This window comes from Scleropages formosus, chromosome 1 (assembly GCF_900964775.1).
Source record: "Scleropages formosus chromosome 1, fSclFor1.1, whole genome shotgun sequence".
NCBI lineage: Eukaryota > Metazoa > Chordata > Actinopteri > Osteoglossiformes > Osteoglossidae > Scleropages > Scleropages formosus.
In genome coordinates this window covers 3,521,727-3,542,394 of record NC_041806.1, presented here as the reverse complement: position 1 = coordinate 3,542,394, position 20,668 = coordinate 3,521,727, and the positions used below count along the sequence as shown (strand labels likewise).

Below are 20,668 nucleotides of genomic sequence, written 5' to 3'. Positions count from 1 at the left end.
GTGGACACACAGAGTGAGAGTCACTGTGGACATACAGTCACACGCTGGACACACACCATCAAACTGGACACACTGAGTCAAAGTGGACATATATAATGAGAACGGACACACGGTCACAGACTGGACACACGCCATCAAACTGGATGCCGTCAGACTGGACACACAGAGTCAGAGTTGACATGTATAGTGAAAGTGGACACACAGCGTCAGTGTCAAACTGAAAGAGACATAAACACACACACACGCACGAAAACACAGCGAATCAGAACTAACGCGCCACGGTCCAGCCCGGTCAGAATGAGTCACAGACAGAAACAACAAGTAGGACCGACACGTCCGGTGACGGAAACACAGACACACACACTAATACAGCCTCTCGGGGACACAAGGAGACACACGCAGCCGATCCCCGGACACGGGTCCACCCAGAACGCACCTGTGGGATCTTGTTCCTGACCTCTGCCAGGAGCTCGGAGAAGTCCTGCTGATGCCGTAAGACATATTTGGACATTTCCTGGAGACAAAGAAACACATATTTGATCGAAACCGATACACGATGCTGTAATCTAATCATCCACTGACAGATTATCAGTGAGATCCTGTCCTGCTTGTCCAGTGCAGGGTCACGGTGCTCCAGAGCCTATCCCGGAAACACAGCGCGGGAGGCAGGGTGCACCGGGGACAGGGTGCCAGTCCATCGCAGGGCAATCTCTCTCACACACACACACACACGCACTGCCGCGGAGGCTGCCTACCGCCCGGATGAGGGGTTTGCCGGCGATGAAGCGGCGCACCAGCTCGCCCTGGATGCCCTGCAGGTTGAAGCTGCTCGCCGTCTCCTTGCCCTTCCTCAGGGTGTAGTGACGGTGCGCCAGCAGCAGGGGGAGCAGTTCGCGCTCGGGGTGGCACAGCACCAGCTGCGCCTTGGAGATCGAGTCCAGAGGGATGCTGTAGTCACTGCAGGGAGCGGCAAAGCACCGCAGGATGGGATTAGTTCCCGACCCAGCAGCCCAGGGGGCGCTGTTGCAAAGACACTCTCAAGTCGCACCGAAATCTGTTTTCTTAGCTGACACTTTTCTCCACTGTGAAACACACACACACACACACACACACACACACACAAACACACACACACAGAGTCTGAAACCACTTGTCCCGAGTGGGGTTGCGGCAAACCGGAGTCCAACCAGCCAACACAGGGCGCAGGGCTGGACGGGGAGGGGACGCACCCAGGACGAGACACCAGTCTGTCACAAGGCACCCCAAGCAGGACTCGAACCCCAGACCCACCAGAGAGCGGGACTTAGCCAGACCCGCTGCACCACCCTCCACTGTGACTTACATCATTATTATTATTATAATTATTATTATTATGGGGCAGTCGGTAGTGCAGTGGTTAGAGCTGCTCCCATGGGACACAAAAGTTGCAGGTTCAATTCCCACCTCCAGCTGTAGTACCCTTGAGCAAGGTATTTATCCAAAATTGCTCCAGTAAAATTACCCCAGTGTATAAATGGGTAAATAACAGTAAGTACCAAAACACTGTAAAAGCGTCAGCTACATGAATAAATGTATCTCTTATTTTCTACAAAGCAACATACAATGTTAAGTTTGTCTACAGGCCAGCAGGTGGTGTAGTGGTTAGTGCTGCTGCCTTTGGACTCTCAGCTCACAGGTTTGAATCCCTACCCCTGGTGCAGTACATCGGACCGAGGTATTTACCCTCCATTACTCCGGTAAAAATTACACAGCTGTATAAATGAGTAAAATTTTGTGCGTAGCTTTGGAAAAAAGGTGAAAGAATAAACTTAGGTTTGTACACCAAGATATTTACACTGATTTATCTATCTGGGTAATTTTTACTGTGTCATTCAGCATAAATGCCCTGACCAAGGGTATCAGAGCACAATGTGGGATTCAAACCCGGCTCTTCAACTGCAAGGCACCAAAGTGTAACCACCACGCCCCCTGCTGCTAAATCACTGCACTGACTGACATCCAGTTTCCACGTCTGGATTTGAACAGATCCACACACACGCTGAACGAATAGGAACAACGTTATCGACAAACAGATTACAGGAGGTCAGTAAAAACAGAGGATTTATCGACACGTGAAACGGCGCCGGATAAATACTTTCCTTTTGAGCAAAGCAGTGTATTCTGGGTTGTTATTAGGCAAAGTCATGAGATGTGGACCCCGACCTTCCCACTTAAGCGGCGCCATTCCCAAAGGCTACACACCTGTCCTCCTGCAGGTGCTGCTTCCTGGACTGCCGCACCAGGCTGTTGTGGGTCTCAGACAGGAAATCGAGCAACGTGCCGAGGCAGGAAGCGGGTCCGCGCCGACTCAGGGACAGGAACTCACTCGGGCCGTCCGTCCTCAGCTCGATCTCGCAGAGCGCCTTCGGTACGGCCATCTCCTCTGTTTTCCCGAGGGAGAACACACACGGTGAGCGCGGGAACTTTCAAAACAGACACACGGTGAAAGTGGAGTGACCTGTACCACGCACACAGGTCCAGTGACACTGCTGCAACTGAGCTGGATCTGAACACACACACAAAACACTCACCGCTCCTGGCCAGCTCCATCCTCAGCTTGTTCCAAACCTCTATGAAGATCTGCACCCTGGCCTGCAGCATTTTCTTCTGCTGGCCTACAGGGGGCGACACAGAAACACACGTCACATAAAAAAATGTGGAAAAAGAAAAACAGCACAGCTTCATCATACCGGGAGCGATGCCGTCCCCAGGCGCTGTTCCACGTGTGGGCTACGTGTCACTGTTCTCCATCTAGAAACATGAAAGTGGGGCTCCAGTTTTCCCATTTTAGCTCATTTAAAGCCTTATTGTTTAAGGTTAAACTTTGCAGTGGCTGATTTGTCATCCTGCGTTTGGGGGGGTGCTTGGTCCGGTCCTGCTCTCTGGTGGGTCTGGGGTTCGAATCCTGTTTGGGGTACCTTGTGATGGATTGGCGTCCCGTCCGAGGTGTGTCCCCTCCCCCTTCAGCCTTGCGCCCTGTGTTGCCAGGTTAGGCTCCGATACGCTGTGACCCCGTTCGGGACAAGCAGTTGTAGACACTGTGTTTGCGCACGTGTGTGTGTGTGTGTGTGTGTGGTTTGTCATCATGTGAATACGATAAATATATGTTGCCTCCACAAACACCTGATTGTTGACTGATTCGCCCCATAAAAGCACAACGTTGCCCATCTTGCAACGGTGCATCGACACAGAGGAACACAAGACAGGAGCTGTAAACATTGTGGAAGCGAGTTGAATGAAAGCAGCCCCGCATCCCTATTGGGTCTGACTGCGCTTTTAAGCCGTCTACTGGCCGGCAGTGTAAAAACAGGGTGCGGTTGCTGTGCAGCAAACACAGATTTTAGGAAACGGCAAAGTGAAGGAAATAAAAGAAATGACACTAAAATGCTGATATTTTCAAAAAGGAGGCCGACGGTTTCCCTCATCCATATACCAGCTGGGATTTGTTGCAGCAACTGGCCGATAGTCTGAGACGAGCTGCGTTCCACTACCAAGGGGAGCATCCTGAGCAAGTCAGACTGCAGGGCGACCAGGTCGGGCAGGTGGCGAAGCTGCTTCACACATTTCGCCTGCAACAGCACAGGTAAGAAACACATTTATTCATTTATCTGATGCTTTTCTCCAAAACTGCTGACAATGTTGTAAAGCATTACATTTATTTACTTAGCAGACGCTTTTCTCCAAAGCAACTTCCAGTGAACTCTATGCAGTGTTATGAGCCCACACACCTTCTTCGCCACGGTGACTTACACTGGGTCACTCATCCATTCATCAGTGGAACACACTCTCTCTGTCACTCACACACTCTGGGTGAACCTGAACAGCATGGCTTTAGACTGTGGGAGGAAACCAGAGCACCCAGAGGGAGAACATGCAAACTCCACACAGACTGAGTGGGGATCGAACCCATGTCCTCTTGCACCACCCAGGTGTTGCAAGACAGCAGCGCTACTCAAAGTCACTGTGCTGCCCGTAAATAAATTTACCCATTTATACAGGGGGGAAACCTTACTGGAGCAATTGAGGGCAAGGGCTTTGCTCAAGGGTACTGCAGCTGGAGGCAGGATTCGAACCTACAGCCAAGGGATTCGAAGGCAGCAGGTAGAACCACTGCGCTACCAGCTGCCTTCAGCAGCATTTCTTCATTTATCCAGCTGTGTATTTTTTCTTTACTGGAGCAGTTTCACTTTCACACCGAGCAACACTTTTTATAATTATGGGACTGGGTGCGATGGAGACGCGCAGCAATCTGCCCAAACATGGACTGACCCTCTTGACAAAGAGCGAGAGCAGCAGCATGGGGGCCTGCTCCTGGTTCTGGTCCAAGATCTGGGAGAACCGCTCCACGGTCAGCGTCACCGGAATGCTCCAGAAGGACGAGTGGTGGGTGGGGCAGTCGGAGGGGAGCTGCAGCACGGGGTCAGGATCGGCGTACAGCAGCCGCATCAGGGAGCTGCCGCTCAGTTCTTTGTCACCGCTGATCTGCTCCTGAACCTCCCTCAGTTTGTGGTCCAGTCCCTAAGAAGAACGGGGGAAAGCGCATTACGCCCTGGGTGGCTTTTTCGAACCAAAAAAAAGCGACTTTAATAACCAACCCGTCTGCAGTTCGGAATTCGACAGGATTCGGGACGGAAAATGGCTGTGAAACCCTGCAGTGAACCTGCTGTGGAGACAGTCAACGCTCACCTGAAATACAGGATTGATGATGGAGTCGCACACCAGCTTTTCCCACTGTTCCCGCCTCTTTCTGGAGGACAGGTCTGCCCCTTGCTGCCCGGAGGCTGTATTGATAGGATAAAGGTCAATGGAAGTTACCGGCACAGCTGGACACCAGCAGAATGAAGGAAAATCGGTATGTAACCGTAACTGTAACCCTAACCGTTACCCTGACCTGCGGCACTGATGGATTAATGTGTCTGTTTTTCATCAAAAGTTTCACTGATCTCATTTTGCATTGAACCACAACAACCTGCAGTGAGCTGAAGGGAGGCCTGGAGAATGAAGTGGACAGCGATGGCTGTGTTGTCCATGTTCTGGCCCAGCGAGCGGCCGAGTATCTCCATGTCCTTCTCCAGGTGTCTCCACAGGAACTCAAGGACATCCTTCACCTTGGGCTGGATCATTGCACTGACCGCCTTAATAAGAGAGACTCCAGTTTGGTTATGAAAATGAGGCAGTGTGACTTCGGTATCGTCCAGGTTACCTGCAGGCCTGATGATCACGAGTCCAACATCAGGTTGAGGGAGGGGCTAAACTGCTTGCGTGACTCAGCAAGTTCCATGAGCAACTTTAATAATTAAATTCTTATAAAGACAGCATTTGTTTTAGTCACTGACTGCTAAAGACAACACTAACTGTTCTCCTAAAAAGGCAGGTGCTCCAGCATATTTCCAGAAAACACCATTATAACATTTTGGTTTTTTTTTAAAAATCACTTCACTTGAAATTACATACAGGTGATACGGCGGGGCGCAGTGGGTTGGACCACAGTCCTGCTGTCCGGTGGGTCTGGGGTTCGAGTCCCGCTTGGGGTACCTTGCGACAGACTGGCGTCCCGTCCTGGGTGTGTCCCCTCCCCCTCCGGCCTTACGCCCTGTGTTGCCGGGTAGGCTCCGGTTCCCCGTGACCCCATATGGGACAAGCGGCTCTGAAGATGTGTGTGTGTGTGTGATACGGCGGAGTGCCATGCTGATGACCCCGACTTTGTCGCAGGTCGAAAATCCTATTACAGGTGGTCCCCGATTTACGATGGGGTTACGGTCCGTGAAACCCATCGGAAGTCGGAAATATCGTAAGTCGAAAACGCATTTAATACACCCAATACACACCTCTGCGTGACAGACTGGGAGATGCGGTTCGCTGTCGCTGCCCACCATCACGAGAGAGTATCACTTGCCCGGGAAAAAATCTAAATTCAAATTTCAAAGTACGGTTTCTACTGAATGTCTATTGCCAGCTTACTATTGTAAAGTTGAAAAAATCGTAAGTCAAACCATCGTAAATCGGGGACCACCTGTATATAGTATGAACCATTAGGATACATAAACAGTATGCAGGAATGCTACACTGTATAATAGGGCCTTGCTATGTTTTTTGACTAATTTCACACATTGTTCATGTTAAAATAATACTAATATAGAATAATAATAAAATACAGTACAGCATTACATTGTCACACTTTTCATTTCACTTTCATTAATGCATTTAGATTAAGTTTTGTAAACTGTGCAATGGTTGCTGGATACCCAAACAATATGAAATACGAAATACGGTGTCTGTGGCGGCACAACCGGCCAATGTTATCGTACAGAGGACTAAGCTGTCGTCCTTAGATGTTACGACCAGACGTTGGGGCTCAAAAAATACACACACACACACATTTGCAGAACCGCTTGTCCCATACGGGGTCACGGGGAACCGGAGCCTACCCGGCAACACAGGGCGTAAGGCCGGAGGGGGAGGGGACACACCCAGGACGGGACGCCAGTCCGCCGCAAGGCACCCCAAGCGGGATTCGAACCCTAGACCCACTGGAGAGCAGGACTGTGGTCCAACCCACTGCGCCACCGCACCCCCTGGCTCAAAAAATAATATAAGGTTAATGGGATGGCTGATGCAAGTCCTGGTTGTCTGAAGTCACACAAATCATAGTGAAGGACTGCTTTTACTCGTACTGTTTGACTGTTTGTCCAACTGCACAGTTAGCGAAGAAGACACATTGTTACTGACGGAGCATTACTGGTCCGCCTAGTGCTTGAATCTACATCCCTGTGATCACAAGTAGAGCCCTTTAACCACAACGGTTGGTTTCTGGGGCTCCGCGTGGCCTAACCTCATGGTCTCGCATGGCTCCTAACATCATGGCCAGGTGGGTGAGGAGGCGCAGGGTGCAGAAGGCAGCTAGTGGTATATTTCTCTCGGGGACATCTGCCCTCCGGCTGGCCTCTCCCAAAACGTGGCCGGTCCGGGTCCTGTCCTCGACACTGCATGGTGGCAGAGAGAGAGAGAGAGAGAGAGCGAGAGAAAGGCTCTATGCTATACAGTCACGGGAGCCACTCTTTGTATAGAATAAAAATGAAAACCAATCATTTCATTTTTCTCAGAGAAGAAATCAAATCACTGCACTGCACTGACTGGGGGGCAAATCATTATCATGCTCAGGGAGAGGGACCGATCACTGTACTGTAGAACAAAATCACTGTACTTCAAACTCCTGAAAATGTTTTGCCAAGCTAAAGCACTGCCAATTCTCCCAAAATCCAGACACAGAACTAGCAGAAAAACACACTTGGTGGAGGTAACAGCTAAGAACGAAGAACCACCATGAAACTAAGGAGAGAAACTCTAACACATACAGTATAGAACAATGGTGTCCTATGAGACCCACAGGTTCTGTAGATGGTCGTTATATCCATGCACTCAGCACAGAAAAGCCAGCTGATGTGACTTTGAAGAATGACATGAATTAATTAACCAAAGGTTTGGATTAAATGAAAAACTACACATCCCGTGACTATCATAGGAGCCCACAGCTACAGAGTTTAAACTGTAGAGAACAGAAGAATATTGGTAGCTTGGGTGGTTGAGTCTGATGCCCAGCTCATCGCTGGGCTTGGCATTTTGGGTGTGAAGTCTTCATTACCAGTCATGGTGGAAACATCAGCACATACAAGGTAAAAAGGGAGGATGGGAGGAGGGTCAACAGCCAAGAATCAAAGTAAGTCGTCAACCAATGATGGCCATCCTTCAGCTGGGGTTATTTGATAGTCTCTGTATACTGTCTCTTCCCATTTACCCCCTTTTCACTTGCTTCATGTGCTTTCCTCTACTAAGAAGGAGGCTGGACAAGAGGATACCATGCTTCCCATGTGTGATGGTGCAGCCATGTTATCTGAGTGTGACGGCGACACCATTTTACCTTTCTCTCTTGGTAAAGCCCGTTACTGGATTGTGGTTTTGACCACCAATTAGAACCCCACAGTCTAGACACGTTGATGTCTGCACAGGCCTTCCACACTAATTAAAATGAGACAAGAAAAGAGAATAACAAGTGTACAGCGTCAAAGCTCATCTACATGTCACTCTAAAAATAAAAATGTTCAATTCCCCCTCAGAGAAACTCAAAGTCCAACCCCTCCCCTGAGGACATTTTGGTGGTGAGAGACGATGGCTCCTCTAACCTCTCCAACGAAGCACAGATGGCCATTGCCACAGTCTGCAATGAAAACAAAGAGATTGCAGAAGATTAGCGAGGGCTTACAGGTCAATGTGATCATATCCTGCGGCTTTAAAAAATGTTGTGCTTAGTCAGAAAGCACTCCACTGTTTGAGATGGTCTTAGGACTTGGTCTTCAGGCCCCCATGACTGAAAAACTCTAGCAGCGGTTCACGAAAAGGAACTCACAGTAGCCCTGCAGTCGGTTCTCTCTGAGCCACTGTTGAGCCTCGGCCGCGTGGTCGTCAGGCATGGTGGGCAGAAAGGATTCCTGGAATTTTACACCGAGATCAAATTCTGCACCTTTGCTCCAGAAAAATCTCCAGTAACCCCCCAAAGAACTTGATGCTTTGCTTCCATGATTTCCGCAGACGTAACCTTAAATGAACCCCTGAGCAAGCTCCTGGGCTCCACTGACACAGGAGTGGTGTCTTACTGTCATGGCCTGGGGCCGAGAGGCGATCTGGTAGAGGGGAGCCAGTAAGAGGACCCCGCTCTGGAGCACGGCTGCAGCGTGGACCAGGACTTCCAGCAGGGAGCGCCGGTGAGCAGGCATTCCTGGTTTAATGAAGAGAGGGCACTGTGGACCCGGAACCCTGTTGACCAACAGGGCTGAGCATAGGGACCTGTGCTCCCCAGACGTGCTGTTCTTCAGGAAGTCCTCCAGCACAGCAATGCCCTGGAGAAGGAATGTGATCACGGGCTGACGGTCTCAGCAGACGTGTCTAGTAACAGGGAAGCTGACGGAGAGCTACTCCATGAAATAGACAGGGCTTCCGTGTGGACAGTAACACTAAAGTGACAACGTTTCACTCCACTAACAGCATTTGTGCATGATGGCTTTCTGAAGTACAGTGGGTGTGCAGCAGGGAACGTTTACCGTAGTATCACAAGCCCATCACTACACCTCGGGCCAGAGGCTGCTAAGCCATGTGCAGTTACCTAGCGCAGTTGCCTAGTAGCATGCGTTTCCACCACGATATGCTCTTATAAAGGTCGGGTCTGCAAAGACAAGCCAGACGGTGTGTTACGAAGATCTGGTTCCTTTGCCCGTTACCTGAGCGGAAGGGCGAAACGCGGATTCAGCCGCCTCCATGCGGCACGTGACCTGGCGGAACAGAGCCAGGGAGAGGAGGACACGAGCGACGGTGGGAGGGCAGTCCAGCTCCTGGAGTGTAAAGCAACAGACGCTTATTCACATGTGCTTCAGACAGGGACACAAGGAAGACATGAGAAGAATGACAATGCACAATTGAACATCAGCTTCCAGACAACATAATTCATGTATAAAGACTGAATTTCTCCAGGATATCAAGGGATCCTTGAAGATATGACATAAAGGGACTTTCGGTGACTAGTCAAAAGCCTCTCTTAAGCACAGGGGTCAGAGGTCATCTGAACCTTGAGTTTGTCCCGAAGCACATCAGCCTGCCCCTCCATTAGCGCTTGGGCCACACTGTCCCTCAGGACCAGGTATGGCTGCCCGTAGCACAGGTAGCGGTCAACCTCCGCAGGGATCAGTCTCTGCAGGGAAGAGAGAGAAAAGCTTCCTCCTCACTCGCCATCCGTATACTCAGGATCCTGAGCGAACAAACACCGTCGGGTTTGTTCATAAATGCAACGTCCCTTGTACCACTAAGTCACAATCAATAAAAGACGTCCCTCTATTTATTCCCACGTTATTTCCTGCAAAAATCTCAGACAGGCCTACAGCACTAATATACAAAAATCAGATTTTAAGTCTTTTCACAGTAAAATTTTTAACTTAACACTACAAAAAAATTAAAACAGAATTCAAATGACTGAAAATAAAAATATATCGTCTCCGTCTCTACTTAATGCTAATTGTTCTTAATGCTGATTCATCCATGTTTGGCGTTATCTTGCTTTTGGTCAGTAATATTCAGGAGCACGTGAATATTCGTGAGCTGTAAACAATGTGGAAGTGATTTGATTTCGGGAGTTCCACACCACTACTCCCTTTTTAGAAGGCTTACATTTACATTTATGTGTACTCATCTAAGGGGGCGTGGTGGTGTGGTGGGTTTGACCAGGTCCTGCTCTCTGGTGGGTCTGGGGTTTGAGTCCCACTTGGGGTGCCTTGTAATGGACTGGTGTCCCATCCTGGGTGCGTCCCCTCCCCCTCCAGGCTTGCACCCTGTGTTGCTGGGTTAGGCTCCGGTTCGCCGTGACCCAGCTCGGGACAAGTGGTTTCAGACTGTGTGTGTAATAATGCAATAAACTGTTTGCATCTTCAACAATCCATAATGCTGATGTCAATAACACGAGGAGCCAGACTACAGTATTTCTCCAGTGCCTCGTTCCCATGATGATGTCGGGATGTTTCCTTCTCCACCCTCTCGGGGGAACTGATGTTTTGAGCAAACAAGGCAAGGCAATAGCTGGGTGCAGATACTAAGGCAGGTGTCTACAGTTTAGTGGGAAGAGCGAAGACGAGGGGTCTCTTATGACTCTTTACCTGCAAGCGGATGATCTCCGCTGGGAAAACCCACTCCCACTGGGTGCTCTTCATCAGGGCGTGCACACAGTCCATGCCTTCCAGCTGGTTGATGGCCCTCAGCAGGTAGACCCTGTGCCAGTCGTTGGCGCCGTATTCGCATACGGCCCTCACCTGGCCCAGAAACCTCTGCTCCAACTCCTTCATTTCATCGACGGCCTCTGAGTTTGCCAGGGACAGATCATCAGACGGCATGAAGACAGACAAGCAGGATGAGGCCGGAAACTCGATGACCGACAACAGAAAGGCTACCTTCATGCAAATACAACAGGTTTGGATTTGACGGGGTGTACTTTTTATTTTGCTTTACACTACCATTAATATTTACTCATTATATCATTATCATCCACTCTCAATTATGTTTATTAATTACTATTACACTTTATTAGGTTATTAGGCAATTTCCAGGTAGGGCTGTAGCGGGGTGGGGGTGCTAACCTTGCAAAGTTACGGCCTGCCATAGCAGGCGGGCGGCGGCGCCCAGACACACCCTCAGCCGCGCCAAGTCCAGAAGAAACTCAGCCGGACGGTCGCGGTGGCTCGCGGTCTGTCCGCGGGCCATTCGGCCCAGGAAGCTCGTGTCCTTCTGCAGTCTGTCCCGCTGCACCTCCAGCGCTTCTCCTTCCTTGGGGCTGTACAGGGAGTCCTGCCGCCAAGCAGATATAAACAGTCATGGTGTCATTTGTGCAAAACCACACACGCACACACAATCACACGTGAATAGACAAACGGGGCAGGGGGGTGCAGTCCTGTCATTGCCCCATCATTCCAGTGTATCGTGTGCATGCATTGTGACTCGTTGTCCCACGACTGCAATCTTGCCCTCCGTTTACACGGACATTCCCACGTGTGTTAACAGAACACGCTTCGGTACCTGGAAGCAGTTGACGAAGAGCAGGTAGAGCTCCCTCTGGTCCTCGCGGTCCAGGACGTGCTCCTCCAGGTTGCGGAGGTAGTGCTGGAGGTGACCTTTCACCTGCTCAAAACTGAGACAGAGGCCCAGCAGTGATTAGAGGTGGAACTATGAGGACGCACACCTGTCACGTGAGGTCAAGTCCTCGGGGGAGTTGTGTGCGTTACGGGTATTTTCCAGTACCTGTGCTGCAGAAGCAGTTTTGGGAGCACCGAACGCACGACCGGACTTTGGTCCACGCACTCTGGGAAAGGGCTGAGCTCTCTGGTGCGGTACTCCGAACCTAAAACATACAACATTCCACATTCATAGTTCCAGTAAATCAAAAACATAAACTATAATTGTCAACAGACACATTTCGTAATGTCCGCATCCCCGCTGCCAGTAACCGCCATTACTAATGTAAGTACGGCCAGCAGGGGGCATAGTCATTGGAGCCGCTGCCTTCGGATCTGAAGGACACACTTTCAAATCTCACCTCCTGCTGCGGTACCCTGGATCAAGGTTACCTCCTCCGAACTGAAACAGTAAAAACTACTCTGCTGTATCGACGGGTGACTATTATAATTCATTTTGGAGAAAAACATCAGCTGAGCGAATAAGTTTAAATGTAACTAATTCCGGTAAAACAACGTTTTCAGAGGTATAATTGAAGGAACCCCATGGCCGACCGTTTCCACGTCTACCTGCTCGTCCAACCCCACAGACGTCCCCGCCTCCACTCACCCTGCATGATGATCAGCAAGGAGAACAGGAGCTCCACCACGTCCTCCTCGGGTCTCTCGCCTTCTGCCAGGCTGAAACGGGACACCACCTCCAGGAAGAAGGAGTTGCACCGTCTTGTCAGCTCCTGGTGCTGCCGTAGAGCTGATCTGCATAAACAGGGGGTGGTGATGAACATGTTCAGGAGCTTTGTGTTAGCTCCCCTCCCGAAGCATCCAAACCTAGGCAGGTGGCCAGCCACACGTGGCCAACCTTCCACAAGCACACCTGAGCTGTTCACACACGGCTGGGCGGAAGTCTGGCGGCACGGTGGCCCGACACTCGGGACAAGACCGCCGCCCACCCTTGAAGCTGAGCTGGAGGCAGCACACGCAGAAGACATGGCCACAGGGAAGGAGAGCCGGCTCGGTGACCTCGGCTAGGCACACGGAGCACTTGGTGCCATACCTGAGGGCAGGATGGGGAGCAGGGGTAGGAAACTGCATTATTGCAGAAAACAACAAGAGAAACAACACCTGCAACCAAAATATGCTGTTTTCCTCCCCAGGAACAAATAGAAGCTTAAACTATACACAGTAACAATAAATATATAGAAATACTTAAAACTTTGGACAGCTTTGGCGAAGCAAATACAGCTGGAGCTCGACTTACAAACATTCGAGTAATGAACTTTTCGCCGATACAAACTTTTTTGGCTGGAATACCGATTCAAACCGCGCAACAAAGGATGGCTCGATGCGACGTCACATTGCCATCGTGAATAATACGCGCTGCCACGGGAGGTGTAACGAAACGGCCGTCGATCCTCTGCTTTCTGCATCAACCAGTTTTAAGCAGTCAGAGAAGCGCCGCAACTATTCCATCCTCCGCCTATGGCTGCAAGGTGATGCGCAGCTGTTGTCTGCTTCAAGGTCAACAAGAGAGAGCTTACATTGTGTATCTACATTTCCTATAATCACGTTTTTATTTCTTACTGTTATGTTTTTATTGGGTCTTTGTGAATTCCATGTGAAGTGTGGGGTAAAAAAGGGATCCAGGAAGGCAACGGAGCACAAACACCCTGTTCTAGATCTAGGGCAAACTTATTGGGCTTCATTATGTGAACTGTGCTATAAAAACAGGGGACAGCTGGTAACATAGTGGTTAGAGCTACTGCCTTTGGACCCTGAGGTTGCAGGTTTGATGCCCCCCTCTGGCTGTAGTACCCTTGAACAAGGTCCTTACCCTCAATTACCCAGCTGTGTAAATGATTATAAGCATGTAATTATTGTGACCTTAACATTGTAAGTTGCACTGGAGAAAATGAGTAAATGTAAAAAAAACTCCTGCCAGGGAAATGTGCACAAGGCATCCTGGCTCACGAGACAGAGCCCCTCACTGTCTGAGATCCGCTCAATGGGAGGGAGAAGGACAGTCTGCTGGAATGCTGAATTCCTATCCAAATAACCCTGCTATTGCCTCCCACTCTGAAGAACTGTACAAGTTACTGACCCTCACCTTATGTTAATTTACTCAGCAGACACTTTTCTTCAAGGTCACGAAGAACTCAGAAAAAAACAGCGCATCGATAACGGACAGAGAGAAACAGATTCTAGAAGCACGGTCACTTTGTACAATATTACTGTTTTAGATGAGCCCCTGGCCCACACATTCGACTTATGAACTTTTTGAGTAACAGACCAGCCCTCGGTCCCAATTAAGGTCGTAAGTCGGGGACCGAGTATATGTGGTAAGAACCGTGTAAAAAGAAAAGAACTGCAAGTGGAGCAGGAGAAATGTAGGTGAAGAAAACAGCCAGCCAGGGCTCCCTCACTTGAAGTGAAGGCGGGCGGACTCCTCGTAGCACAGGTTGAGGATGCGTATCACCTGCTCTAGCGTGCTTCTCTTCCGCAGGTCTGAGTCCTGCATCACCTGTGGGAGGTATGAGAACAGGTGTGAAGTCTGAGATCATTCTGCTTTGTTGCAGATTTTGCGATGAAATCTCTGGAAACGGTTTGCTACAGTGGCGGGATGAAAAGACTCTACATTGTATAAGATCCATCCATCCATTATCAATAGTCACTAGGTCAAGAGCCTATCCTGGAATCCCATGTTCAGCACTGCAGCTCAGGAGATGTGAGGCACCAGTGGTGAGAGACAGTATAGCGCTATAATTTGAATAAGTTCTGCGTTTAACTGTTGTCTGCTTCAAGCAGATGAAGGAGCTGTTTTATAGCAGAGGACCTCCATTGTCACTCACCTTCTGCAGCAAAGCGCAGCTTCTCAAAGCCACCGCCTTCAGTCTGGGCTCATCAATGTTCTGCACCACCTGTTGGAGGAAGACTGCAACTACAAGCATCCCGTGCCACACGATCCTGGGAAGAAAGACATCGGAAGAGAAGCCTTTTAAGGAGCTGAGGGTTGCCTAGTAAGGTGAATTCATGTTGCACCAGTTCACACACTGTCTGAAACCACTGGTCCCAAGCGGGGTTAGGCGAACTGGAGCCTAACCCAGCAACACAGGGCGCAAGGCCAGAGGGGGAGGGGACACACCCAGGACGGGACGCAAGTCCATTGCAAGGCACCCCAAGCAGGACTCGAACCCCAGACCCACCAGAGAGCAGGACCCGGTCAAACCCGCCACGCCACCGCACCCCCGCATGTGCAACACAGCCATCTCATTTTCAGAATTCAATGATAAATTCTTAAACCCTGAAAAAACTATGGAAGCTAAAAGAATGCCTTAATTTAACTCAATTCTACAGTGTTTATCAGCACATGTTGTGTTTAAGGCCAACAGAACAGCCAGTCAAGGATACCCAGAGAGAACAGGAGTGCGGCCGCCTTAATCCAGCTCAGTTCCGCGGTGTTAACTGCCCCTGTCGGGTGTTCCTGAGTTATGGGGTTTCTAGCAGTGTCAGTAAGAACACGAAAGTGGAGATAATAAAGAAGGCTGAAGGTTTCTAGGCGATGAGGAGCTGTGCACACACTTATGGGATGATCTGGCCAGCACCAGGTATTAAACGGGAATTTGCGGGGAAGACTCATTTTTAGTTCCAGAAATTTTTGCTTTAATTTTAATGGAACTCAAAAATAATAAAGAAGTAATTCGAAATGTAATTTAAAAAAACAATAAGAAGGTTTAAATAAAAACATACTGGATTGTGAGAACTCTCAGCATGCATTACACCACTGTTTCACGCTCTATGTATTAGTGTCTGTAATTCCATGAGCTGAACTGGAGGCATATACCCAATTTATACATTTGATCTAAGTACCAACGTGTCCGAAAAGCACTTCAAATTCCCCCCATCCGTTCACGGCCAGGCAGACCTGATTTCTTCCAGTTGCAGAAGACAGCCAGGACTGCAGAGGGCGCTGTAGTTCTCGCTGAACGCTCCCTCCACACAAGGCTTCAAGAGCTCGACTTTGCGCAAGAGGGGTCCGTACTCATGTAGCGAGGTCTTCGTCTGCTGCACGGTCTCCTCCACACATATGCCCAGGGCCAGGAGGTCCTCACGCTGTCTCACAGGGACGCAACGGTATACTTCATTCACAGATCACACACACACACACACTCTCTCTCATAGACATCAAGACCTCACCATCACTGCAGCATCACTGTTGCAGTCCTTCTGCAAAACGCTCCATCCGAGTCGAGGCCAGAGATGCAGTAGATGAGACAGAGTGTCGAGCCTGGGGGCGTACAGTCTGGCAGCAGCCAGGATCCAGGCTGGGGAGAGTTCAGGGGTCACTGCGGTGCGCTCCTGCAGCTCAGCGATGCAGGCCTGCACTGCCCTGGTGAACACCTGCCACATTTCATACATTGCTATCACACAAATGGCATATCCTGAAGCGACTGTACATGAGCTCAAGACACATAACTGGAATCAATTACATGGGATGAATGGACATCTGCTAAATGAGTAAAGATGCCCAAATGCAAACAGTGTGATTTACTCTGGTAAGAGCCACGCTCAAGCTATGGCATTGATAAGGAAAGCCGAATACAGTTGTACCCCGAGATACACCCGTTCGGGTTATGAGAATTCGGCCTTACGAGGAGTTGCATTTGATCGTCCAACTTCAGCTGACAAGGAGTTTCCTTGCATTTTTGAGGACTGAATTTGGATTCTGAGCCACTCTGTATAGCTGAGTAGTTTGTTTCGTGTTGCAGTAAGTTCTTACCCCCTGTTTACTAGTTTCACCTATTATAACCTCAGCGATCACCTTCCTGTTTGGACTGTTCAAACCATGTCCACTTGTCCACCGAGTGTCAGTTCATTTGTATTGTTTCATTGATTTCTATTGGCTCTACTTTTTTTTTCTTTAATAACAAATAACCATAATTTGGCAGGGAAACCCTATATCATTTATGGAATACGTACCTGGAATGGTCACTTATAAGGAACAGAAACAGGCTGCAGGCTGGGAAAACTGTCTAAACCTACAATCATGGTAAACCTGACAATCCGTCCCCTGGGGCACCCATTCCTCACTCACTTCCAGGTGCTCCTCTGACCCGATCCTGAAGGAAAGCAGCACAAAGTCGCGCAGGTAGCGATGGCCAAAGTCCACAGCCTCAGTCTCGGAGAGCCTCCCCAGGTAGGTGCCCAACCTGCTGCCGGCAAAGGCCCCAGTAAACTGCAGGACCCTCTGTCCACTGTCCTCAAGGGCGACTGACAAGGGTTAGGGTTGGACAGAGACAGAGGAGGTGAAGATCAACTGAGCAGAACACCGAAAATCAATCTTTACGAACGTTCTAACCCAGCGTCCAAGTGGCTGTTGACCTGTGACAAAGTCACTAAAATGGACATTTGTCCAACTGGCATGTGGACTCGAAGAAGCCCTCACCTGGTAGATATTCGGACTCCTCCCATAATCTCTGGCAATGCTCTGCAATCAACCAGCTGAAGGGGGCAGCGCAGGGCTGTTGTACTTCACCCAGCGTTAGCTGGTGCCGCACGGGAATCTCCTGGACTGCCATACTGAGAAAGAAGGACGGGAGACAATATAACATAGTATGACTTCATTTTGCGTCACCTTAAGGTAAAGCACTACACAAAAATATTAATTGCCCACTGATCATACTGGGTAAAGCCCAAGATGTGGTATCACTGATCTTGGAGAGAAGTTTCCATACAGAAAGCATGGGCAGTAACCTTGAGTTGAGAGGCACAGCCAACTCTAGCGTCTGCTGGTCTTCTAGGATGTCCAGCCACAAGTGGACCAGACCGCTGCTGGTCTCCGTGTAGCACAGCAAATCCAAATTAGCATCCCGATCCAGGAGCTCCACAAACTGAGCAAAGAGTGGGGTGAGGGTGGTCTGCAGGCTGCGCCATAGGGTGTTCCTGAAAGGAGGAGTTGCCACAGAGCACAGAGAATGAGTAAACGGAACATCAGTTAGGGCCCATTTAAACACTTGTGCACAACTCATTCTTTTCACTGCAAAAGAAACGGCTTTTAAAAGCACTATAATTTTATCATTATTTGTCAGCCTTCAGTTTTGGCCCCAGCATGTCAGAATGAACTCCCTCAGTCTCTCAGAGCTGCTGAATCCCTCCCAGCATTCAAAGCTGAAAAGACTGCTTGAGGGATTTGAACCAGCAATATGCTGGTTTCAGACAAATAAGTGCTGAGTTGATAATCCTGTGTCTGTGTCTGAAGTTCTTCATCTGTTGGAGAGATGTGTGTGTTAAATGAATAAATGTAAATGTTTAAAGGATTCTTGAACTTTCACTTAGGCCTGGTGCTGTACTATCATACCAAAAAGGTTTCTGCCCACAAGTTCTGGAAGTTCAAATAGTTCTAAAATAGCTACATCTGATATCCATCTGTATGAAAGAATGAAACTCTAAAGCGGTTTATGATGCAACACTCTGGACGAGGGTAAATGTAAGGTACAGGAAGTGATTGCTTCACGAGAGTGGTCATTGAGAAGATGAATAGCTAGACTCAACTCCATGTCAACGATGGTGTACTGAAGTTCTGAGTACCCAGCTAGATGGCTACCTGAGGGTGCCCCCCTCCTGGAGGGCCTGTCGCTTCCTGGCCTCAGAGTTAACCCAGTCCCCCGGGGCAAACATCATCTCTTCCCGTTGAGCTAGCACCACCGCCAACCTCCTGAGCAGCAGCTCTGTGAAACGCCCTGGTACCCAGGATTCTTCAAGTATTTTCCAGCTCTTTCCTAAAAATGTGGAGAATGAGTACCGAGGGGTGGAACTGGTAGTGAACTGATTGCGTGAAGTTCAAATCGCAGGACGAACTGAGATGCTTAGCTGTTGCTGTGCTTCACACATTGAGAATCGCAGGCATTTGGTCTACCTCTTGGCTCTCCCAGAAGCGCCAGCATGATCTCCACGCGCTTTGTGCTCCGGATGGCCAGCGGCTCAGGGTCCTGCAGGAAGCCCACAGCTTGCTGGATGCAGGACCTCAGTAGGGAGAGCCCATGTAGGCAGGGGCCAGACTCCTGTGGATAAAAACACAAACAGTCACACTGAGAAACTCCTCAGGACACACCCAGCTCAGCCAGCTCATATTCCCCATCCCGTATGCTTGTTTCATCAACAACACCATCAGTACTATTACCCTGTAACTGACGGTACCAGAACATGAACGAGTGACACAATCTGTTAATCTCACAGTCGTCGTGTTCCAGTTATCATATTCATTGCTGTTGTGGCCACAGGCATAAAATCTAAAGGAACGCTCACCATGTGTTTCACCGCATCTCCGACAGGTCCTCCAAGTTCTTCTGCTGAGCAAGACACGCAATTTATTTCATGTAGTGGTTAAAAAAAATCTCAAAATTAATTTTCTCTTCCTTGAATTACTTTAGGAAATAGGTGCACCAGCATAAATAGGTGACATCTTGTAAATAACACATAGTAATTTGTGAATAAGAGCACCAGCTTTCTGTAAATCAATAAAACAATGGCAACCAATTTAGCTCATGAATGGCCTTACCATTATATATATGTGTGTGTATATGTACATGTATTTATATATACATATGTGTATATATACAGTATATATAGAGTGTGTGTGCGTGTGTTAAAAATTGTATAAATGACAGATCACAGTAACAAAAGAATACTTTGCATGCTATAGCTTGTCAAACCTGAGGAGGTGGTTGGGACAAGCAGTTTGCTGAAGGGGGTTCCGCAGAAGGCAGAAATATTAGCCGTCATGTCCTCTCTGTCCCTGAGGTCATCAATATGCACCGATGACCAGACACCTGGGAGAATACAAGGCAAAGAGAGAACTCAGAATGTTATTCACCATCCTTCAAACTATGATATGAAAGTCTTTCAAAGCTGTCAAACTGCCCCAAAAAGTAGCGCCAAATTTACCTCCTTGGAAACCTGTGTACTGGGAACCATGAGCCATTCTGGACAGCTTGGTGATGAAGACCACGTGACAAGAGAAGCCGTGGGGCTCCACGGAGTGAAGTTCGTTCATGGTGCAGTACCTAATTAAAAACACGAGTGGAAGAACTCAAAGGTTTGGTCTGGACTGTTCAAACTATACACACATGGACGGCTACTCACTTTGCAGATGCTATGAGCTCATTGCTGCACACAGATTCTTCCACGTCCATCTGAATGAGCAAGATATGGTGGCACTGACTTCCGTCTCGTAGGAAGAGTCTACATTAACACAGCGGTGAGAGGAGAAGTTGAGGAAGAAATGTCCAGAAACATCACATGATTCAAATCTACAGCACTTGTGTTCAGAATTTTTGGGCTAAACCCATTTGAGTGGTAATTATGGTGGCAACAATGTACATAACTCTGGTACAGCAGTTGTCGTTGCCTTTTCTGGTCACAACTCCAGTGCTTTAGCGATAGAAAAAAGATGCAATAGTCAGATTTTGATTTACTGGTCCATAAGATTAATTTGTACTCCTCAAATTTCCAGATACTGTGTTTTCTGGTCCAGGAATAACTGATATCAAGGAGATGAACTCAAAGTTTTGACTGCTAGCAGACTCCGATACTTGCAACCCTGAGCGCCTTCCATTGCCTCAAAAAGATAACCCTGCAAAGATTTTCTACGGAGATGGAATATCAGTGAAACTTGGTCACACCGTATTTTGGAGCAAAAGGAGGCCTCAGTGTCAAACTGGTGCAGTGACAGCAGAAGCAGCTGACAGGAGTTCATTCCCAGGGACTGGATGTCCAGCTGGGTCAGCAGGCTTGAGTATGTAGTGATCTGTCAGATAAAAAATGTAGTTCAGAGAGCAAACCCAAACTGAGCACTGTGACAATAAACGACTTGA

At 48.9% G+C, this 20,668-nt stretch overlaps 1 protein-coding gene across 1 annotated transcript in view; it reads right to left on the bottom strand.

Moving 5' to 3' along the window:
- The window catches only part of rnf213b (ring finger protein 213b), a 44,702-nt gene that overhangs the window by 4,558 nt on the left and 19,476 nt on the right, over positions 1 to 20,668 (bottom strand). Inside the window, exons 28-62 of the mRNA XM_029253952.1 lie at positions 20,477 to 20,601; positions 19,938 to 20,036; positions 19,740 to 19,858; positions 19,508 to 19,624; positions 19,101 to 19,144; positions 18,712 to 18,856; positions 18,400 to 18,574; positions 17,550 to 17,738; positions 17,242 to 17,375; positions 16,891 to 17,066; positions 15,993 to 16,196; positions 15,721 to 15,908; positions 14,648 to 14,762; positions 14,222 to 14,319; positions 12,676 to 12,855; positions 12,412 to 12,557; positions 11,869 to 11,968; positions 11,647 to 11,758; positions 11,211 to 11,418; positions 10,734 to 10,933; positions 9,656 to 9,778; positions 9,312 to 9,422; positions 8,691 to 8,933; positions 8,444 to 8,525; positions 8,220 to 8,254; positions 7,958 to 8,055; positions 6,872 to 7,022; positions 5,009 to 5,174; positions 4,726 to 4,820; positions 4,309 to 4,557; positions 3,473 to 3,608; positions 2,571 to 2,654; positions 2,242 to 2,422; positions 756 to 957; positions 437 to 514 (exon numbers count right to left, since the gene is read on the bottom strand). Coding sequence (XP_029109785.1) covers positions 437 to 514; positions 756 to 957; positions 2,242 to 2,422; positions 2,571 to 2,654; positions 3,473 to 3,608; positions 4,309 to 4,557; positions 4,726 to 4,820; positions 5,009 to 5,174; positions 6,872 to 7,022; positions 7,958 to 8,055; positions 8,220 to 8,254; positions 8,444 to 8,525; positions 8,691 to 8,933; positions 9,312 to 9,422; positions 9,656 to 9,778; positions 10,734 to 10,933; positions 11,211 to 11,418; positions 11,647 to 11,758; positions 11,869 to 11,968; positions 12,412 to 12,557; positions 12,676 to 12,855; positions 14,222 to 14,319; positions 14,648 to 14,762; positions 15,721 to 15,908; positions 15,993 to 16,196; positions 16,891 to 17,066; positions 17,242 to 17,375; positions 17,550 to 17,738; positions 18,400 to 18,574; positions 18,712 to 18,856; positions 19,101 to 19,144; positions 19,508 to 19,624; positions 19,740 to 19,858; positions 19,938 to 20,036; positions 20,477 to 20,601 — 4,908 coding nt within the window. The remainder of the gene's footprint in view (positions 1 to 436; positions 515 to 755; positions 958 to 2,241; positions 2,423 to 2,570; positions 2,655 to 3,472; positions 3,609 to 4,308; positions 4,558 to 4,725; positions 4,821 to 5,008; positions 5,175 to 6,871; positions 7,023 to 7,957; positions 8,056 to 8,219; positions 8,255 to 8,443; positions 8,526 to 8,690; positions 8,934 to 9,311; positions 9,423 to 9,655; positions 9,779 to 10,733; positions 10,934 to 11,210; positions 11,419 to 11,646; positions 11,759 to 11,868; positions 11,969 to 12,411; positions 12,558 to 12,675; positions 12,856 to 14,221; positions 14,320 to 14,647; positions 14,763 to 15,720; positions 15,909 to 15,992; positions 16,197 to 16,890; positions 17,067 to 17,241; positions 17,376 to 17,549; positions 17,739 to 18,399; positions 18,575 to 18,711; positions 18,857 to 19,100; positions 19,145 to 19,507; positions 19,625 to 19,739; positions 19,859 to 19,937; positions 20,037 to 20,476; positions 20,602 to 20,668) is intronic.